Consider the following 17980-nt stretch of genomic DNA (forward strand, 5'->3'; position numbering starts at 1 on the left):
GAGGGACCAGGTAGCACTCACTGAGCAAGCACCTACTCTGTGCCGGGCGCCACACAAGGGCGTCGGCCGTGTTGGTGCTCCCGCCCGCCTGGAGCCTGTCCAAGGGAGCCCCCCCCCCCCCCCCCCCCGAGCTCTGAGACCAGGAAACCGAGGCACGGAGCCAGCAGGCAGCCTGCTCGGCCCTCCTGGCTCGGACCCCCTCCCCCCCGAGGGAGGGCGTGGAGCAGGGTGTGCCCCGGGGGCTGTCGCCGTCCCACACCCCGTGCTCCTCAGGGAGGGGCACCCGGTGGGCCCGGCCGCTGTGCTCAGGGTCTCGTCTGCGGTCAGCGCGGCCGTGCACTCGGCTCACGCTGGAGAGGAAAGCCCTCCAAGAGCCCGTCCTGGTTCAGACAGCGCGGGCCTTTGCTCCCGCACAGGTGCGTCCCGGTGGCGGCGGGAGGTGGAGAATCAGTAACGCGTTAGCGCCTGCCGCTGGCCGGCCGGGCGAGCGATGACTCACTGGAGCCGCGCAGACGTGCAGTGGGGAGGCGGGGCCCGGGAGGCCGCCAGCCGGCCGTGAGCGCTGTCCCTGGGGCGCCCCATGCTGGCGAGGGGTGTCGCACGAGGGTTTGTCCGTGGGCCTGGCCCTCACGCGCTGATGCCGCCGGGGCGGCAGGGGCCTGGAGGGGCGCCCGGGCCCCGCTGTGTTGGGCACGTACGCCCCCCCCCCCCCCCCCCGCCCCGGCTGCCGAGTGTGTCCGGACGAGCCGGTGTGTGGAGGCTCGGCTTGGAGTCGAGGCTGTGGATTCCGGGCCCCCTGTGGGGCTCCCATGTCCCACCCAGGGCGCCCATTTCAGTGGGACCGAACTCCTGGCCCATGCTGTCTGGTCGCAGCCCGGCCTCGGGGGCAGGGCCCCGGGGTGCAGCACCGCACGCCCTTCTCCCCGGAGACTCGCTGCGGGGTGTGAGCGCCCTCAGACGGACGGCCCGCCGCCTGGGGGGTGTTTTCAGGCCCCCCATCTTGAGCTAGAATCGTGCGATCTTGCGATGCTAGTAGCATCTCTCAGGTGCTGTGCTCACCATGGCACGGCTTTGACAGCCGCGCCGGTGCCTCGCTGGAGAGATCAGCAAGAGCTCCGCTCCCGGCAGCGTCTCCGAAACTGCGGGTCCCAGCCTGTCAGCGGCTGTCGGGTGGGTCGGTTTGGTGAGTCAGGCGCCTGCTTTACCTTCCCAGCAGCACGAGCGTTCTGTGGCTCCGGTGTCCAGGGCGTGTGTGCAGCCCCACCCCCACCTCCGTCCCTTCGTGCTCGGTCCCGAGTGTGACCTCTGGCCCCCCGTCCTTTTCCGTCCTCAGCACTCCGACCAGCTGTCCAGCCCCTGTGCTGGTTTCTTGATTTAACAGACTGTACTCACGGGTTCTGGAGGTTCTGAAGTACGCAGCCTTCGTTTTACAGTTTCCCGTTCTCTGCCAGGGTTTCGAGCTGTCCTTTCACTCCTCGAACGTGGGGAGTAAAGTTACCGTTAAATCTGATGCCGCCACCGAGCGAGTCCCCCGCCCTCGCGCTCTCCTGTCGGCGGTGGCTCTTGGTCTCAGCTCGTGTTTGGGTTCCCGGTGAACGCCCGTGTCTTTGTTACAAAGGCTGTGGGCAGAGCGCGGCAACTGTGCAGAGATTTGGGCTGAAACGAGGCCTCGAGGTCTGAGCCGCTTCCGGCTCATCCTGCGCCCCGGCTCAGAGCCCAGGGAGGGTGTCAGAGTGCCTGGTGGCCCGAGGCCTGGCTCGTGCCCGGGCTGGGGGCGGTGAGTCCACCCTCAGCCCTGCTCGGCCCCGACGCTGGTTTACACCTGGGGTTCCCTCTCAGGCCTGGCCAGCCCCCCCATTGACTTCAAAAGGGTCCCCACACAGCCTGCCCGGCTGCTCTCCGTGGGCGGATGGTGAGTCACCGAAGCCTCAGGGACTCCTTGAAGCGCGGCCGAGGGCTGCAGCGGTTCCCCGGCCCGGCCGACCCGACTCCCACACGGCGCTGCCGCCGCACCTCTGCCGCCCGCGTCTCTGAGTCAGCGACCGGCCGAGTGTGCGGGACCGGGGCGCCACGGCTGGTCTCCCCGGGGGGGCGGGGCTGTGCTCTCCGACGGGGAAGCCTCTTCCCGAGGCCTCGGGCCGTCTCCGAGCGGCAGGGCCGGGCCCCTCTTCCCCGAGTGTCATCCCGCTTCCCCGTCCCCCCTTCGGGTCCCCCCACGGAGCGTCCGAGGCGAGGTGAGGAGGGCTTCCTGCGGGAAGCGGCGTGTGGCCGAGGATGTCGCCCCCGCACCCCTTCCAGGGGCCCTGCCTCCGCAGCTGGCGCGGGCAGACTCGGCGCCCCGGTGAGCCGAGGGGCCGGAGTCCTCGGGCTGTGGCGTCCGGCGCACAGCAGGGTGGCGCTCTCGTCTGGAAGCAGGCCCCGCGGGCACTTCCTGTCTGGGAGGGAGAGAGGGCTTCCTGTGTGCTGCACACAGAGGCCGTGAGCCCCCCGCCCCGCAGCGTGCCCCCCGCCCCTTTCTGGGGCTCCCCTTTGTCCGCGGCACGGCACCTGCCTGGTGTTGCAGCCACATCGGTGCCGGGGCGGTGCCCTGTTGCGGGTGCTCGGAAAGATCAGTTGAGCGAGTGGCAGGTAAGTCGACCCTCGAGGACCAACTGCCTTCCTCGGCCCTGCCGCTCAGGGGCGGGTGCGCAGGCGGGGCACCGGCCGGGCTGGGGCTGGGATGGAACCGGGCGCAGACCCGTCGGCGGCAGCTGCCACGGCCGCCCGTGGGCCCTCGGCTCGTCTCACGGGCGTGGACACCCCCGGAGTGGCTGGTGGCCGCGGGGTCTGGGCCGCAGGCCCGGGGGCACCAAAGAAACTGCTTCCGTCTGGGTGCAGAAGGGGGTGGGGTGGAGGGTGGGGCGAGTCCTGAGAGGCAGAGGCCGTGAGTCCCGAGAACCCTGGCGAGGCCAAGGGCTCCTTGAGGCATGGCCGCGTGCCCTGCCCCGGTCGGCAGCTGTGTCCCCGCAGCCACTCAGGGACACGCGCCGTGTCTCCTAGGATCCCCGGCCGGCTGAACGACAGGAGGACGCCCCTGGGCGAGCTGAACTGGATCTTCACGGCGATCACGGACACCATCGCCTGGAACGTGCTCCCCCGGGGTGAGGCGGCCGGCGCGGGGCAGAGCCGGGGGGGGGGGGGGGGAGGGCTGCCAGGAGCCGGGGCCTGGGGCCGTCGGGAGCACGGGCGGGGGGGGGCGGGGAGCAGGAGGCGGGGCCCCAGAGGCCGCCGTGCGGGTGAGCGGCCAGGTGCTGTGCACGGTGGCGTGTGGTGAGTGGGACGCGGTGTCTCTCGGGCCATGAGTCCCGTGTCTGAGGGGCCGCCGGTCCGTGCTCCCGCGTGTCCGTGCAGGGACGTGTGTCTGCTGCTGGCCGGTCGGGTGTTTGCGGGACGTCAGCGTGTTTGTGCTCACGTGCGCCACGCGTGTCCCCCGCCCGCAGACCTCTTCCAGAAGCTCTTCCGGCAGGACCTGCTGGTGGCCAGCCTGTTCCGGAACTTCCTGCTGGCCGAGAGGATCATGAGGTCCTACAACTGCACGCCGGTCAGCAGCCCGCGCCTGCCCCCCACCTACATGCACGCCATGTGGTGAGTGCTCCCCGTGGCTCGGGCTTTCCCGTCCACATGGGCGCCGGGTCGTCGGGACCACGAGGCCAGCAAGCGGGTCTCGGGCCCGGGCACAGGGCCGGAGAAGCTCGTCACATGCAGCAGCGTCACCCTGACAACGCCCCGGCGACGCAGGTGCCTGCTCTCTGTGGGGCCCCCTGTCCCGGCAGTGTCCCCTCAGGCTGTCCCGGCTGCGCCCCCGGCTGCTCGGGGTCTGACTGCGGGGGTCCCGCCGTGCTGGCGAGTGAGGGGGAGTCGGCACGGAGCGTCCCGGCGGGCCCCGGGTCCTCAGGGTCCCTCTGCCGACAGGCATGTCACACAGAAGGACGCCACACTTCCCTTGTGGCCCCAGGCAGCACGCTGCCCACGCTCAGGTGTGACAGGCAGCTGCCACCCGCAGGTGTGCAGGGAGAAGCCCGTTGGCAGAAGGAGTCACCCGTGTTCCCTCAAGAAATCGTTCAAAAGATCGGGAACACCGTGACAGTTGGTGGACGCCGGGCCCAGCCCCGCCGCTGGGGCCTCAGACCCGGTGGGCACGCCCCTCCCGGGCTCGCCAGACGGGGGGTTCGGGTGCGGGCTCCTCAAGCCCCAACCCTGAGCTCTGCAGGTGGGCACTGGGTCTCGTTGCCTCGCAGGCCGAGTCCAGTGCACAGGATGCCCTGTGGCCACTCACCCATGGGGCCTCGCTTCCGCCCGCCCCCACCGTGGCACTCAGAGCCTCTTCTCCGGGGGGCTGGGACTCGGACTCCATCCTAGGGGGGGCGCCCCGCACACACCTGTCCTGGGGGCGGGGGCTCGAGAGAGTGAGCTCACCTGGGCCCCACTCAGGCTGACGCTGCCTCCCAGGCCCGAGGCCGCCTGGTGCTGGGGGCGCTCTGGGCTCTCTGCGGCGTGCGCTCTGACGAGCCCTCCGGCACGGGCCCAGAGCGCCCTCCCCCGTGGAGCACAGACAGTTGGGGGGGGGGGGACACCACCCAGGCGGTGGGACACCTGCTGGGAACGAGTAGTTCACACCGAGTGCTCGCACGCGCTCCTGGGTGCTGCTGGGAGGCTGCGTCCTTAGCCGGGGGGCGGGGGGGCGGGGGGAGGACGACAAAGTGCGTCGGAAGTGGAGGTCAGCAGAGCAGTGTCCAGCGCCCTCGCCTCGGGCCGGGCGCTGATGGAGAGCGGCTGGGAGCCAGCTCCTGTTTAATTCCTGACGCGAGGCCATCGGGGGCTCGGCCCCCTGCACGTTCAGGCTCGGCCGGTCGGGACCCTTGCACTTCTCGGCGGCGGTGACTGTGCCTTCCGACCCCGGCAAGGGCGCCGTGCCCACCGACCCGTCCGTGCAGACGGGGCCACGCCCCGGGAGACTTGCCTCCCGGCCCCGAGGGGCGCAGCCACCCTGGGCCCGTTTCCTGGAAACCCCGGCTCTGGCCTGGGCCGCCCGGAGGCGGGAGGGGACTCGGAGGGCCGGGGTTGCCGTGAGCCTGGCCCACCTCCCAGATCTTCCCGGACCCTCCTGACCCTGCCCTCTCCCTGGGGTGCAGCCACTGGGGTGCAGCTGCCTGGGGACCAGCCCACCCCACAGCCGTGAGACCCTCAGGCCTCGAGGCCCACTCCCCCCTGACGAGAATGCCAAGTTAAAACACCACGTTTCTCTCGACTTTGCCCTGGAGAACACCACCCGTTCCATCAAGTGGTAGAACCCTCAGCAGAGAACAGTGGTGGTGTGCCGTGTAACTCCAGACTTTAATGGGGAACGCCGAGATCCTTGCCCCCGACCCTCTCCTCTGGGAAAAAGGAACCGCCAAAGGCCCAGAGAGGGGACTGGCTTGCCCAGCGCCAGCCGCTGCCTCTGCTCCCCCGCCCGGGGCCGGCCGCACCCCGCGGCGGTGTCTGACCGTGCGGTGGTCAGCAGGGACCCAGCCCTCCCTGCAGCTTCCTTCTCCTCCCCTGCCCGCCCCTGGGGCTGGCACTCCCTTCCTGTCCCCTCCCTTGGTGACGCCCCCAGCGGGTGCCCCCGAGCAGCTCCTCACGACACGCCCCGCAGCCTAAGGGACGCCGTGGCCCGTGGCCCCGGGGGTCCTGCACGCAGAGCGGCGCACAGCGTCCGGGCTCCCGACCGCGGGGTGGTGCGCGGTGGGCGGAGGGCGACCACGACAGCGCGGGCCAGGGCCGCCCCGCCCACCTCTGCCCGTGCGCTGCCTGCGCCCCGTCGGGACCCCGGGCGTTGCAGCCCTTTCCAGTGGCCGGCGCTCGCGGTGCCTCGGGACTGGAGGAGACGGACCGAGGGCGGTCCCAGGGGTGGCCCAGCACCCACGTCACACCCGCGCCTCCCCCGACGGCGCGCCCTCCTCTGCCTCCTGCGGCCCGAACCCGTGTTTGCTCGTGGCGGAGGGATCTGTGCGGGGCGCAGTGGCAGCGACTGACTGTGCTTCCGCCGGACGCGGTGTGAACGCCCCGCCCTCGGGGCCGCTGGCTGGGGGGTGGGGGGCGGGCCTGCCCCTGCGAGGGGCCCGTGCGGGGCAGCAGCTGCGTCCCGTGGGTGTCAGTGCTTCCATTTGAAGAGAGGAGATGCCACAAACAAGACGGCCCGGCGTGCTGCCCACCCCAGCCCCTGCTCCTCACGCGCCCCCCAACCCTCGGGCCGCCCCCGCTGTCCTCTGTCCAGGGTCCTGGCGGCGGGGCCCTCGCTGATGCCGGGCGTCCTCTGCTCTCCCCACAGGCAGGCCTGGGACCTCGCGGTGGACATCTGCCTCTCCCAGCTGCCCACGATCATCGAGGAGGGCACCGCGTTTCGGGTGAGCCCCTGCGCCCTGCGCGGTCCGCCAGGCGTGGTGCCCGCGGCCCTGCGGTGCTGTGCGCCCGCCACCGCTCCGCTGAAAAGACGCGTCGTCCCGGGGCCCGCACCGGCTTCCGAAGCGGCCGGCTCTCCCGGGGCCGAGTGCTGCCCGAGTCTGGGACTGTTAGGACTCTGGGCCCGGGGGCGGGGCCTCGGGGGTGTCGGAGCTACCGGGCCGCAGGGCGCCCCCCCCCCCCCCGTGGGTAGGCGGGGCCTGGAGCCAACCAGCTGGTGGGGCTTCACTCGTGGCACCTGAGGGTCTGCAGGGCCCCCCCCCCCGCCACTACTGCCTGAGTGGCCCCCTTTGGTCTCAGGGTCCGCTCACTGAGTGGGGGGACAGCAGGCCTGTGTGCCCATCCCTCGTCAGGACCCGAGGGCCTGGGAGGCGTTGGAGGCAGCCGGGGGTGTGCGGAGTCAAACCCCTGCCGTGCTCTGGGCGCCGGACACCACACGTGGTCCGCGCTGCGCCGGCGGGGAGTCTGGCGAGCGGTCCAGTTCCGGTCTCGCTGTCCACTCCGGGCGGCGCCATGTCGGCCGCCCTCAGGCCTCGCTTGCCCTCCCCCCTTCTGGCCTGTGAGGGCCCTGCTCTGCATCTGGGGAGAATCCCGGCAAGCTGGGGTGGGGGCGGGGTAGCTGAGGCAGGCCTCGCGCTGGCTTTTTAATCCTGTTCTTGTTTTGTTGGCATAGCAGCTCCCCAGACCCCGCTATTCCCTGCCCTCCGGACCCCGCTGCCCCCTGTAGTGGGCCCGTCTGATCTCTGCCCGGACACCTCTGCACCCCTGCCCCCTGGCCCACCCCTGCCCCACGGACCGCCCCACCTTTCTCGCCCACCCCCGGTCTGTGTGCAGCCCACGGCTCTGCTGGGCGCCACCCCCGAGTGCCCGCTCCGCTGCAGCCCTGCCCGCCCCCGCCGCCAGGATGGCGGCGCCACGTGGATTGGAAACCGGGCGTGAGGGCAGCTGGTGTGGGGGCCTCGCGGCCTCAGGGAGGGGGGGCAGCCCTCTGACTCACGCCCCCCCACCTGTCCCCCAGCACAGCCCCTTCTTCGCCGAGCAGCTGACCGCGTTCCAGGTGTGGCTGACCATGGGCGTGGAGAACAGGAGCCCGCCCGAGCAGCTCCCCATCGTCCTGCAGGTGAGCGGCTGGGGACCCTCTGCGGCGGCCTCCACGGGGTTGGGCGCCTGCGCACCGGAACGCCGCCGGCAGTGTGCTTCCAGATGCGCCCCACCGCCTCCCAGGCCCCCGAGTCGAGTGTGGGCACGGCCCAGGGCGCCCTCCCGGCCCGTCGGAGCAGAGCTGCCGGGAAGGAGCCCCCACTGCGGCAACCGGGGCCGGGCCGCGCGGCCTCGCGGTGACACCATCTCCTCCTTCCCAGGTGCTGCTGAGCCAGGTGCACCGGCTGAGAGCCCTGGACCTGCTGGGGAGGTTCTTGGACCTGGGCCCCTGGGCGGTGAGCCTGGTGCGTGTTCCTACTGCGTGCATTCCGTCTGAGAACGGACGTGGCTGTGGGGCCGAGGGTGACGTGGGGGTGGCCGTGCGCCCGTGAGGCCCGGGGAGGATGCGTTTTAACCCCATCGTCCCCTGCGGCTTTGCCCTCCCGTCCCCTCTGCCGTCACTAGGTGGCCCCTTCGAAGGGCAGAAGGTGCTCCCGGCCTGTGGCCTTGGGGCAGTGGTCCAGCCCCGAGTGGGAATCGGTCCCTCCCGCCCACCCTGGCTCTGGGCACGGCGCTGTCACAGCTCCCCCCTCAGTCCTCAGAGCACCTGTAACAGCACCATAACGGCTGGTTATGGCAGGGGGACGGGCGAGAAGGGGACCAGAAGCGACCTGACTTCCCAGCAGATCAGAAGGAGAGGGAGGAGGCGGGGTCTGCAGGCTGAAGGGGGTTCGGGGACCTGCCGGCAGTTGCCACGTGGGGCCCTGGCGTGGTCCTGTCTGCGCGCAGTGGGAAGGTTAGCGCTTGACGCTGCGCTCGTGGAGCGGTCAGGAGCGCAGCCGAGCGTCTCGTGTCAGGGCAGGCGCCTGCTCGCGTCCCCGGGGAGGTGGGGGTGTGCGGCCCTGGTTTCACATGGGAGGCCTGTCTGTAAAGACGGGCGTGTTTGCAGGTGAGGGTTGGTGGCGGTGCCGGATATTCCGCTGGGGGTGCCCCTGTGGGCGTCAGCATGTCAGCTGGGCCCCCTGTGTGGGCATCGAGTCCTCTCGTGCGGTGTCAGCAGAGGGTGGCGGCTGAGAGTCGGCCGCAGACGGAGGCCGTGGGGTTGGGGAGGCTAACTGCCCCCTCCCTGGCTGGCGTGCGGCCCTCCTGGGTCCCCGCGGCCTCGGGGCCTCAGCCAAGGCCACACCGGCCTGTCACTCCATCTCCACGGAAGAGAAGGCGGGGAACGTGCACCAATGACATTCCAGAGAGATTCTCATTCACGTGGTTCATTAAAATTAAAAATGAATCACATGCACGCCAATTGGGAGCTTGTGACCTGCTGGGTAAACCGGGTGCTGTCGCGGGTGCAGACTGGGCCTGGAGCCGAGGGCCCGGCCGCCTGAGCCTGGGAGGAGAAGGCTCGTTCCCACACGCGGGCCTTTGACAGGACACGGGGCTGCGTTGCCATTGGCCTGGGGCCCGCTGTTGGGTCCTGACATCTGAGACCAGGACAGCGCAGGGCTGGCGGGGTGGGCGTCCCGGGGCTCTGCCCACCTGTCCCGAGACACCACCTTCTCTCTGAGCCCCCTGCCTGGGAGCAGAGAGGTGCCCGCCCCCCGCCAGAGGTGATAGGTGGCCAGAGACCAGGCCCGGGAGGCCCTGCCTGGGGCATGTCTCTGTCCGAAGGTCCGTCTCCAGCGCACGTGTGACCCTTGGAGCTGGGTGGACGTGCCCTGGAGAGCCGGATGCAGCCCCACGCGTGCAGGCCACAGTGTGGGGCCCGCCCCGCTGCCAAGGGCGAGCGGGGCCGCCCGGCGAGGACGGGGACCCCGGGGCCCAGCCGCCGGCCCCTGACGCCGCCCCGTCCCCCAGGCGCTGTCCGTGGGCATCTTCCCCTACGTGCTCAAGCTGCTGCAGAGCTCCGCGCGGGAGCTGCGGCCCCTGCTCGTCTTCATCTGGGCCAAGATCCTCGCCGTGGACAGCGTGAGTGCGCCTCGGGCCCCCCCCGCCACGCTCGGGCCGCCGTCTCCGCTCGCTCCCCCTGCCCCGGGTCTGCCCCTCCCGTCCCGGGTGTCCCGGGCCCCACCCTGGCCTGTGGCCCTGTCTCCTCCCTGGGGGCACGCAGCCCACTCCCCCGGAATGGTGCCGGGCAGCGTGTCCGGCAGCAGCCGCCCTGGCCGCGTGCTGCAGCGAGGCTCCAGGCAGGAGGTGGCCGCTGCGTGTCCGTGGGTCCCCCCTCCAGGGCGAGCGGGGGTGGGGGCCCCTCCAGGCACTCGTGCTCACACGTCTCCTGTGCTCTCCCCAGTCGTGCCAGGCGGACCTGGTGAAGGACAACGGCCACAAGTACTTCCTCTCGGTCCTGGCAGACCCCTACATGCCGGTGAGCACCCAGCACCCTCTGTCGTGGGCGGCTCGGGGTCTGTGTCGTCTGTCTCTGCTCCCCCGTTGCACCGCGGGGGCCCCGCAGCGGCTGTGGAGCAGGGGCCCCCCGCCCCCCAGGCAGGCGGCCACGCTTCAGGGGCCACGTCCACACCGCGGCTGCTGCCTCCTCCAGCAGACGGCACAGGTCTCGGTGGCCACCTGGGCGCCGTGTCTGAGTGAGAGTGTGGGCGGCCCCGCCCTTCGCTGGCGCCATCTCCTCCCCCCGGCACACCGTCGCCGTGTGCTGGAATCCCCCCGCCGCCCGCTGCCTGCAGGGTCATCCTCCTGAGTGTGGGACACTGGCGTGACGGGTCCCGTGTGCAGCGAAGGTGCAGAGACCTTCCAGGTCGCCCACGTGCCTCGGGCGTCGGGGAGGGAGGGAGCCTACATTTTAACGTGAAATCGTGGAAGCACAGCCGTCTGGGAATAGCACGCACCGTAACTCCTCTGACGGTTTTCTGACGAGGGCCTGGGTTCCCCGACTCCAGCTCTGAGCCGGGGAGGAGGGCACGGTGGTCACCCCCAGTCGAATCGAGGACAGTGGCCTCGGGGGCTGGGGCCGTGGAAGGAGCTCTGGGCGCGATCTCAGGGAGCCCCAGCTGGGCCCGTGAACCAGGCGGCGGTGGGAGCCCAGGGAGCGCCGGGCACTGGGCGGCCGTGGGGACGGCAGAGGGCACTCGGGCGGTCGAGCTTAGGGGCAGCGTGTGCACACGTCATGTGGGCAGTTCCCGGCGACGCCCTGAGTGGAGGGAGCGGCTCTGTCCCCCGGGGTGGGTGGGCACACCAGGGAACCGGACAGAACGCTGCTGGACCTTGGGTGTGGGCACCTCGGGCTCGGCGGCGTGAGGGGCCGGCTCCGACCCCAAACCCACCCAAGTTCGGGACGAGGCCACGCTTGACAGGAAGGAAAGGAACCCCCAAAGCCGGAAACCAGCGAGGCCGGTCCGAGGAGCCCCCAAGGGAAGCAAGCAGGCGGGGACGTCACAGTGGCCCCGGGGCCCCCACGGCGGAGGCCACAGGCCGACAGCCGGAGACTCGGACTTGACGCCCCTGCTGACAGCTGGGGCCGCGAGGGGCTTGCACCCCGACCATTCCGGAGGGCGAGGGGGCCCGCTCGGGTCGGCCGCCCCTGCTGGGCAGAGCGCGCAAGGACAGGCCCGGCTGGGGCCAGGGCCGCGGGCCTGGCTCACGGCGGGCGGGCTGCATCGGGGCTCCCCAGGCGGGCGAGGGCCGCCTGCCCAGGAACGAACGAAGACCCAGAAGACCCCTTGGTTCAGGGTCGCTGCGCCCCCAGGGGCCCGGGAGGGGCACAGCCCGAGCTTAGCTCAGCGACACTTCCGCGGCTGGGAAGCTGGGCCGGGACGGCAGACTCCGCCGGATACGCCGCCCGCCGGCCAGGGCGCCACACGGAGAAAGGAGCAGACAGGCCCGGGAAAGACGAGAAGTCGGCGTGAGCAAGCACGTGTCAGACGGTCAGAAGAAACAGCCCTGGCTGGTGCGGCTCAGTGGGCTGAGCGCCGGCCTGGGAAGCAAAGGGTCGCCGGTTCGATTCCCAGTCAGGGCACAGGCCTGGGTTGTGGGCCAGGTCCCCAGTGAGGGACGCATGAGAGGCGACCACACTTCAATGTTCCTCTCTCCTTCTCCTTTTCATTTCTTTTCTCTGAAAATAATTAAAAAAAAAACTTGCAAGGGAAGAAACAACTTGTTACGATTACATCAGAAAAGAAACCGTCGTATCGTCCCTTCAGCAGTTCTTGTTCCTGTCCCAGGAGACCGTGTGTTCTGACCTTTCCGCCCTCCGCCACGTGACCAGCCAGGTGCTCTCAGACGGGCGTGGGCACGGAGCACAGTCGGTGCCATCAGAGACTCGGCAGAGGGCGTGACGGTGGGTGGGGCACGGCCGGGGCGCGACCTGGGGAGGCGGCCAGGCGTGGAAAGGGCACCGGGCTGAGAAGGTCCATCGAGAACAAGTGGCACGAGGAGCCGCAGTAACGGAGGCGTCCACTGGGGGCACAAGTGTCCAGGGCAGAGGACTGTTTGCCCTGGAGGGACCGTGACGCCCCACCGGCCAGCACAGACAGTGGAGATGTGGGGGGCCTGCGAGGCGCCTGGGGAGCTGCCGTCACCCGGAAGTCTCTGTCCAGCGCAAGTGTCACCGAGAATGAGGGCGGAGCCAGCGCCCCGTCTGAAATGGGCTGCTCCCGTGTGCGCCCCGCCCCCCCCCACCCGAGATGGTCCTAACGCCCGCGGCCCCGCAGGGGGTTGGGCCCAGAGGAAGCTGGGCACGGAGGCAGCACGGAGCAGACACGGCGGCCAGCATGTGGCTCGTGCACGCGATGGAGGACCAGCAGCCACGTGGGCGTTGGGACGGGGCAGGCATGCGGGGGCCAGGCACACAGAGCCAGCCCTGCCGGAACCCGAGGGAGGCAGGCCCTGCTCTGTGTGGACCATGCGGGGCCCCGACCCCGGAGCCCGCAGAGGGCGCAGAGGCCCGTCCCACAGGAGCCCGGGAAGGTGCTCCCACGGGAGACGAAGTCGCGGGGGGTTCATCTCACAGCACGTGCTCAGTCTGGGGCAGCCCGGGGGCTACCTGGGGCAGGACGCCCATGGACCCGCCCCCACCCTGGCTGCCCGGCCCGGGAGGGGCCACTCTTTCCTGCTGCACGCGTGCTCCATGCATGTTCCACACTCGCCACCAGGGGCCCTGAGCGGGTGTCCCTGCCGTGCCTGACGAGCTCGGCCTCTGTCTTCCAGGCGGAGCACCGCACCATGACGGCCTTCATCCTCGCCGTGATCGTCAACAACTACAACACGGGGCAGGTGGGTGGCGCCCTGCGCCCCGGCCTCCTGCCAGCCAGGGGCGGCGGGGCTGCAGCTGCCGCACCCGGGGACCATGGGGGCGTGGTCCTGGACGTCCAGGGGGATGGTCACCCTCAGGGAGAGGGGCTGCACCAGCCCGGGGGAGCAGAGGGGCCGCCCCTGTGTTCAGCCGGTGTCCGCGGGGGGACTGGAACTGGAGGGATTTGAAGCAAGGGGCGTGTCAAGACCTCCCTGGGAAACGCCAGGGCCATGACCCCAGCTGCATGAGTCCCCCACATGTGTCCCCCGAACCCCCAGGAGGCCTGCCTGCAGGGCAACCTGATCGCCATCTGCCTGGAGCAGCTCAGCGACCCCCACCCCCTCCTGCGCCAGTGGGTGGCCATCTGCCTGGGGCGCATCTGGCAGAACTTCGACTCGGCCAGGTGGTGTGGGGTGCGGGACAGCGCCCACGAGAAGCTCTGCAGCCTCCTCTCCGACCCCATTCCTGAGGTGGGTCCGTCCCCCGCCTCCCCCCAACCCCGGGCCAGGCCGCAGTGCCACTGCCAGCGGGTCCTTGGTGCCGGTGGTCCTGCCTGACACTGCATGGGCAGGGGCGCCGTGGGGACAGTGCCCGCAGCGGGGCCTGCTCCCGTGTGCGTCCCGGTGTCCAGAAACCGTCCCCCACCGCCTGTCCCCTGAACCCCGTCCCCCTCCCCGCCACCTGCCCCTCGAGCTGGGGACTCGCGGGCCCCGTGCTGCCCCTCCCCTGTCCCCCCTCTGTCCCCACGAGCGGGGCTGGCTCAGAGGGCCGTGTGGGGGGAGCTCCGGCCCGAGGGCCGGCGCGGGCAGGGCTGTGACCAGTGCCCCCCCGCAGGTGCGCTGCGCGGCCGTCTTCGCCCTGGGCACGTTCGTGGGCAACTCCGCGGAGAGGACGGACCACTCCACCACCATCGACCACAACGTGGCCATGATGCTGGCGCAGCTCATCAGCGACGGGAGCCCCATGGTCCGCAAGGTGCGTGGGCGGGCCTGGCCGCGGCCGTGGGCGCCCCGCTCCCAGGGGCCCTGACAGACAGTGTGGGTGTGGTCCCGCCTCCGGTGTCCCCTGAACAGGGCCCTGGATAGAGCAGGAGGCGCCCTGGGTCTCGGGGCAGCAGCGGCGATTTCCGTCTAGGTCTCACGCTGGTGGAGACTTGGCTCAGCACAGCCAGGTGCCCCGTCCATCCCCAGGTGAAAGGGCCCCTCAGGGGGCTCATGGTCACTGCCTCAGGGCCGAGCTGCGGGGTCCTGGGAGGGAGGGAGGGGCCAGGCTGCAGGCCCAGCGGCCAGGCCCCGGCAGCGCTTCATGCCTCCTTTGTAGCTCCAAGTGCTCGCTGCCTCCCGGGTGGGTGCGGCCTGGGACCTGCCCAGCCGTCCGCAGCAGGCAGTGTCTGCTGGGGAAGCCTGGGGGGTGCAGAAGTGAGGGGGGGGCCGGTGACAGTGGGCAGGAAGATGCTCTACTGACAGGAGCCGGTCGCTGTCCTGTGTGCCTGGTCGGGCCCCCCCCTGCCTGTGACCCAGCGGTGACCGGCCCCGGCACTTCTCTCTGGAGCACGCACTGGCGGGCGGGGGCGGGGCGGGGCCTGAGCAGAAGGAGAAGTGGTGTGGCGGGGGAGGGTCCTGCTTGGTCCTGCAGGGGAGGGCGGGGGAGGAAAGCGAGAAGGGAGGTGGACAGTGTCCTGGGTGGGGCGTGGGGGTCCTGGGTGGAGACGGATGAAGTGCCCATTGAGCCCGGGACCCTGGGGAGGCCTTCCCGGGGGGGACCAGCAGGTGACGAGGTCCAGAGCAGGAGGGGGGGCACGAGGGGCGGAGGCAGCCGGGCGAGGCCGAGCCGTGTTCGGAGTGGGACCCACTGTGTGAGCGCTGAGGCGGCCCCGGTGCGACGCGGCCCCGGCCTTCCCGCTTGGCTTCCCCGTGGCCGGGAGGGTGTGCAGTACCCACCCTGTGGAACACGGCGCCCACCCCCGGGGCAGAGGCCGGTGGGCCCGTTGGGCACGCAGACCGAGGGCTCCGTGAGCCTGGGCTGGTGGGGAGGCCATCCCTGTGTCGGGTTGAGCTGCCCCACCAAGCGCACAGCTGGCGGCCCAGCCACCGAGGGCCCCTCGGGGGTGCCGGCCTGGGCACGGTGACGTTCGGCCAGGCCTGTCCCCTCCACTCGGGAGAGGCACGGTTCGTGGGCGTGTCCTCACCCCATCGTCTCCCTTGGGTCGTTCTCTCGGACATTCGGTGTCCCCCTGGAGGTGGCCCGTGGCCGGTGGCCTGACCTTGACTCCCTTGCTGAGAGGCTCGAGCCCACACCAGCTCTCCCGGTGCTCCGCCGGGAGGCGCAGTCCCTGCTGCCGACACTGAGCATGGGGTTCTGTCCTCACTCTCTCTTTCTCCTGCGGCGACTCCGGCGCCCGGCGTGAGCTTCAGGTGTCGCCGCCGCAGGAGGGGTGACTGTCCTTGTCCCTCTCGGCAGGAGCTGGTGGTGGCGCTGACCCACCTGGTCGTGCAGTACGAGAGCAACTTCTGCTCTGTGGCCCTGCAGTTCATGGAGGAGGAGAAGAACTACCCGCTGCCGTCGCCCGCAACCACAGGTGCGGCCCCCGGCTGTGAACGCTGGCAGCCGGGCGCCGGCCCTCTGCCGGAACCCACAGCGGCCGCTCAGCCTCACCAACGCGGGCGCAGGTGTCCAGCAGGGCCAGCCCTGCCGGAGGGGCCTTCCGTCACCGCCTGCTCCCAAAGCCACGGGCCCAACCCCTGCTCCTTGCCGTGTGCGGCTGGAGCCGCCGGGAACACTTCTCTCCCCTCCCCCCGCAGAGGGCGGGAGCCTGACGCCCGTGCGCGACAGCCCCTGCACCCCCAGGCTGCGCGCCGTGAGCTCCTACGGGAACATCCGTGCCGTCACCTCGGCCCGGAGCTTGAACAAGTCCCTGCAGAACCTGAGCCTGACGGAGGAGTGTGAGCCGCCGGGGCCGGGGCCGGGGCCGGGGCCGGGGCGGGCACTTTGTGGGAGCAGGGGCCGCCCCCTCCCTGCCGCGAAAGGGGGGCCTGGCGGCGGCGGTTCAGCCCCCAGGCCTAGCACCCCGACTTGCGTTTCCTGCAGCCCGCGGTCCCCTGGGGTGGGGTGCTCGGCCCCGAGATCGGGGGTGGGGGTGGAACAGGCACCTCAGGCACACGCCCCAGCGCCAGCGGCCGTGGGACCTGAAGCGGGGGTGGGGGCCCGGGGGGGCGGGCGGCACTGACGCCCTCCCTGCGGCGCGGCAGCCGGCGGCACGGTGGCCTTCTCCCCCGGGAACCTGAGCACCAGCAGCAGCGCCAGCAGCACGCTGGGCAGCCCCGACACGGAGGAGTACATCCTGTCCTTCGAGACCATCGACAAGATGCGGCGCGTCAGCTCCTACTCCGCCCTCAACTCCCTCATCGGTGAGTCCCGCCCCCCGCCCGGCGCGCTGCACGCGCACACGCGGGGGCTGCTGGGCCGCGAGCGGGGGAGGGGACAGTTCCGGCCCCTTCTGTCTGGAGCTGGTGACACTGGGTGGGCTGTCTCGGCGGCCAGCCCCGCCCCACGGCGGTGCCAGAACCCTCCGTCTGTCCCTGTCGTGCGTCACAGGACAGCAGTGGCCTGCGGGGTGGCCTGCCCCCGGGGGGTGCATGACAGGCAGTGTCCCTCGCGGGCCCTACCCGAGACGGGGACACGGAGGGTAAGTCAGAGGCCCCTGTTCTCGGGGCGTCTGGCCTGGTGGGGTTGGTGTGTTTGGGTTCAGAGTCCAGGTGTCTGACGATGACAGCGTCCCTCAGGTTGTCTGTGTCCTCAGAGGTGAGCTTCAGTGGACAAGTTCCATTTTTCTAAGATGCCCAATTTCCTCGTTTATGTCTGAGAAACTGCCCCGGAGCGTCCTCAGGGCTCCCAGTCTCCGCGCTGTACCAGCAGGCGGCCGGCCGGCCCGAGCGAGGCGAGGCCCCCGAGCCGCCCCCGTGGGCCCAGAGCCCGAGGGCCCAGAGCCCGAGGGCCAGCACCCCCGGCCCCTCCTGCCCCCCAGGGCAGCCCTATTGGGGGAACAGCCCCCGCCTGCTCCTCCTCAGAACCTCGGGGTCTGCTCCCTGGCACACAGCATGTGGCCCCTCAGCACGCATGGTCACTTTGTCCTGGGAGCCGTGACCAGTGACGCACCTGACCAGCCCCAGGGGAGAGGGCCGAGCCGGGAAAGGTCTCTCCTTGCAGTGCGGCGGCTGCACTGGCGAGCGGTCGGGTGGGCCTGGGTGAGGTCCTGGCTTCCAGCGGCCGGGCCTCACCATCCCCTCTGTCACCGGGGTGAGGTCCGTGTCAGGGAGTGGGGCATCAGGTGGGCTTGAGCGGCCTCCACTGGGCAGGACACGCCCCCTCCTTCCCTTCTCCCCACACAGGCTGTCACGCATGAGCACGTGTGTGTTGACGCAGATGGGGCTCTGGGTGGAGGACACGTGGGAAGAGTCACTGTGTGTCCTGGGAGACACTGGGGTCTCGGGTCCCATCACATGCCCCCGGGTGTCCAGGGACTTGGGGACAGAGCAGCCCGTGCTGCGTGAGGGGAAGGCTGAGCCTGGAGCCCGCAGGCCCAGGGGCCGGGTGCTCGCCAGGGGGCCCAGCGTTTGGCGGGAGGTCCTGCCCTTTTCCGACTACTGTCCCCAGAAGAGCGACCGGGGCCCGAGAGGCCGCCCGCCCCTGACCCGCCCCTCCCCCCGCAGGCGTGTCCTTCAACAGCGTCTACACGCAGATCTGGAGGGTCCTCCTGCACCTGGCCGCCGACCCCTACCCGGACGTGTGCGACCTGGCCATGAAGGTGCTCAACAGCATCGCCTACAAGGTGCGTGCGCTGCCGCCGCACCCCAGGCCCCTCACTAGCCACACGGGTCCCGAGGGCCCCCTGAGCCCGGCCGGGTCAGCCCCTCGGCTCAGACATGGCCGCCAAGTGCCAGGGATGCGTTCTCCGTGACTGCTTCCCGTGTCGGGGCGCCAGGTGACGCAGCTTGGCCTGTGAGGCCCGTGGAGGTCACCCGGGCCTGGCCACGTCCACCCGGGGTCTCCTGGCTGCAGGGAGTTCACCTGCAGGGCCGGCCCCCATCTCCACTCTCCTCCTGCTGCTCCGGGTGTGGC

General features: G+C 71.0%; 1 protein-coding gene across 1 annotated transcript in view; it reads left to right on the top strand.

Annotated features, from left to right (window-relative positions):
* The window catches only part of RPTOR (regulatory associated protein of MTOR complex 1), a 100197-nt gene that overhangs the window by 67411 nt on the left and 14806 nt on the right, over nucleotides 1-17980 (top strand). Inside the window, exons 8-21 of the mRNA XM_028519067.2 lie at nucleotides 3040-3140; nucleotides 3480-3624; nucleotides 6350-6425; nucleotides 7499-7600; nucleotides 7842-7925; nucleotides 9475-9585; nucleotides 9908-9982; nucleotides 12778-12843; nucleotides 13141-13332; nucleotides 13697-13837; nucleotides 15323-15440; nucleotides 15664-15804; nucleotides 16111-16269; nucleotides 17572-17690. Of these exons, the coding sequence (XP_028374868.1) occupies nucleotides 3040-3140; nucleotides 3480-3624; nucleotides 6350-6425; nucleotides 7499-7600; nucleotides 7842-7925; nucleotides 9475-9585; nucleotides 9908-9982; nucleotides 12778-12843; nucleotides 13141-13332; nucleotides 13697-13837; nucleotides 15323-15440; nucleotides 15664-15804; nucleotides 16111-16269; nucleotides 17572-17690 (1630 nt within the window). The remainder of the gene's footprint in view (nucleotides 1-3039; nucleotides 3141-3479; nucleotides 3625-6349; nucleotides 6426-7498; nucleotides 7601-7841; nucleotides 7926-9474; nucleotides 9586-9907; nucleotides 9983-12777; nucleotides 12844-13140; nucleotides 13333-13696; nucleotides 13838-15322; nucleotides 15441-15663; nucleotides 15805-16110; nucleotides 16270-17571; nucleotides 17691-17980) is intronic.

The sequence above is a fragment of the Phyllostomus discolor genome, chromosome 8, assembly GCF_004126475.2.
Source record: "Phyllostomus discolor isolate MPI-MPIP mPhyDis1 chromosome 8, mPhyDis1.pri.v3, whole genome shotgun sequence".
Lineage (NCBI taxonomy): Eukaryota > Metazoa > Chordata > Mammalia > Chiroptera > Phyllostomidae > Phyllostomus > Phyllostomus discolor.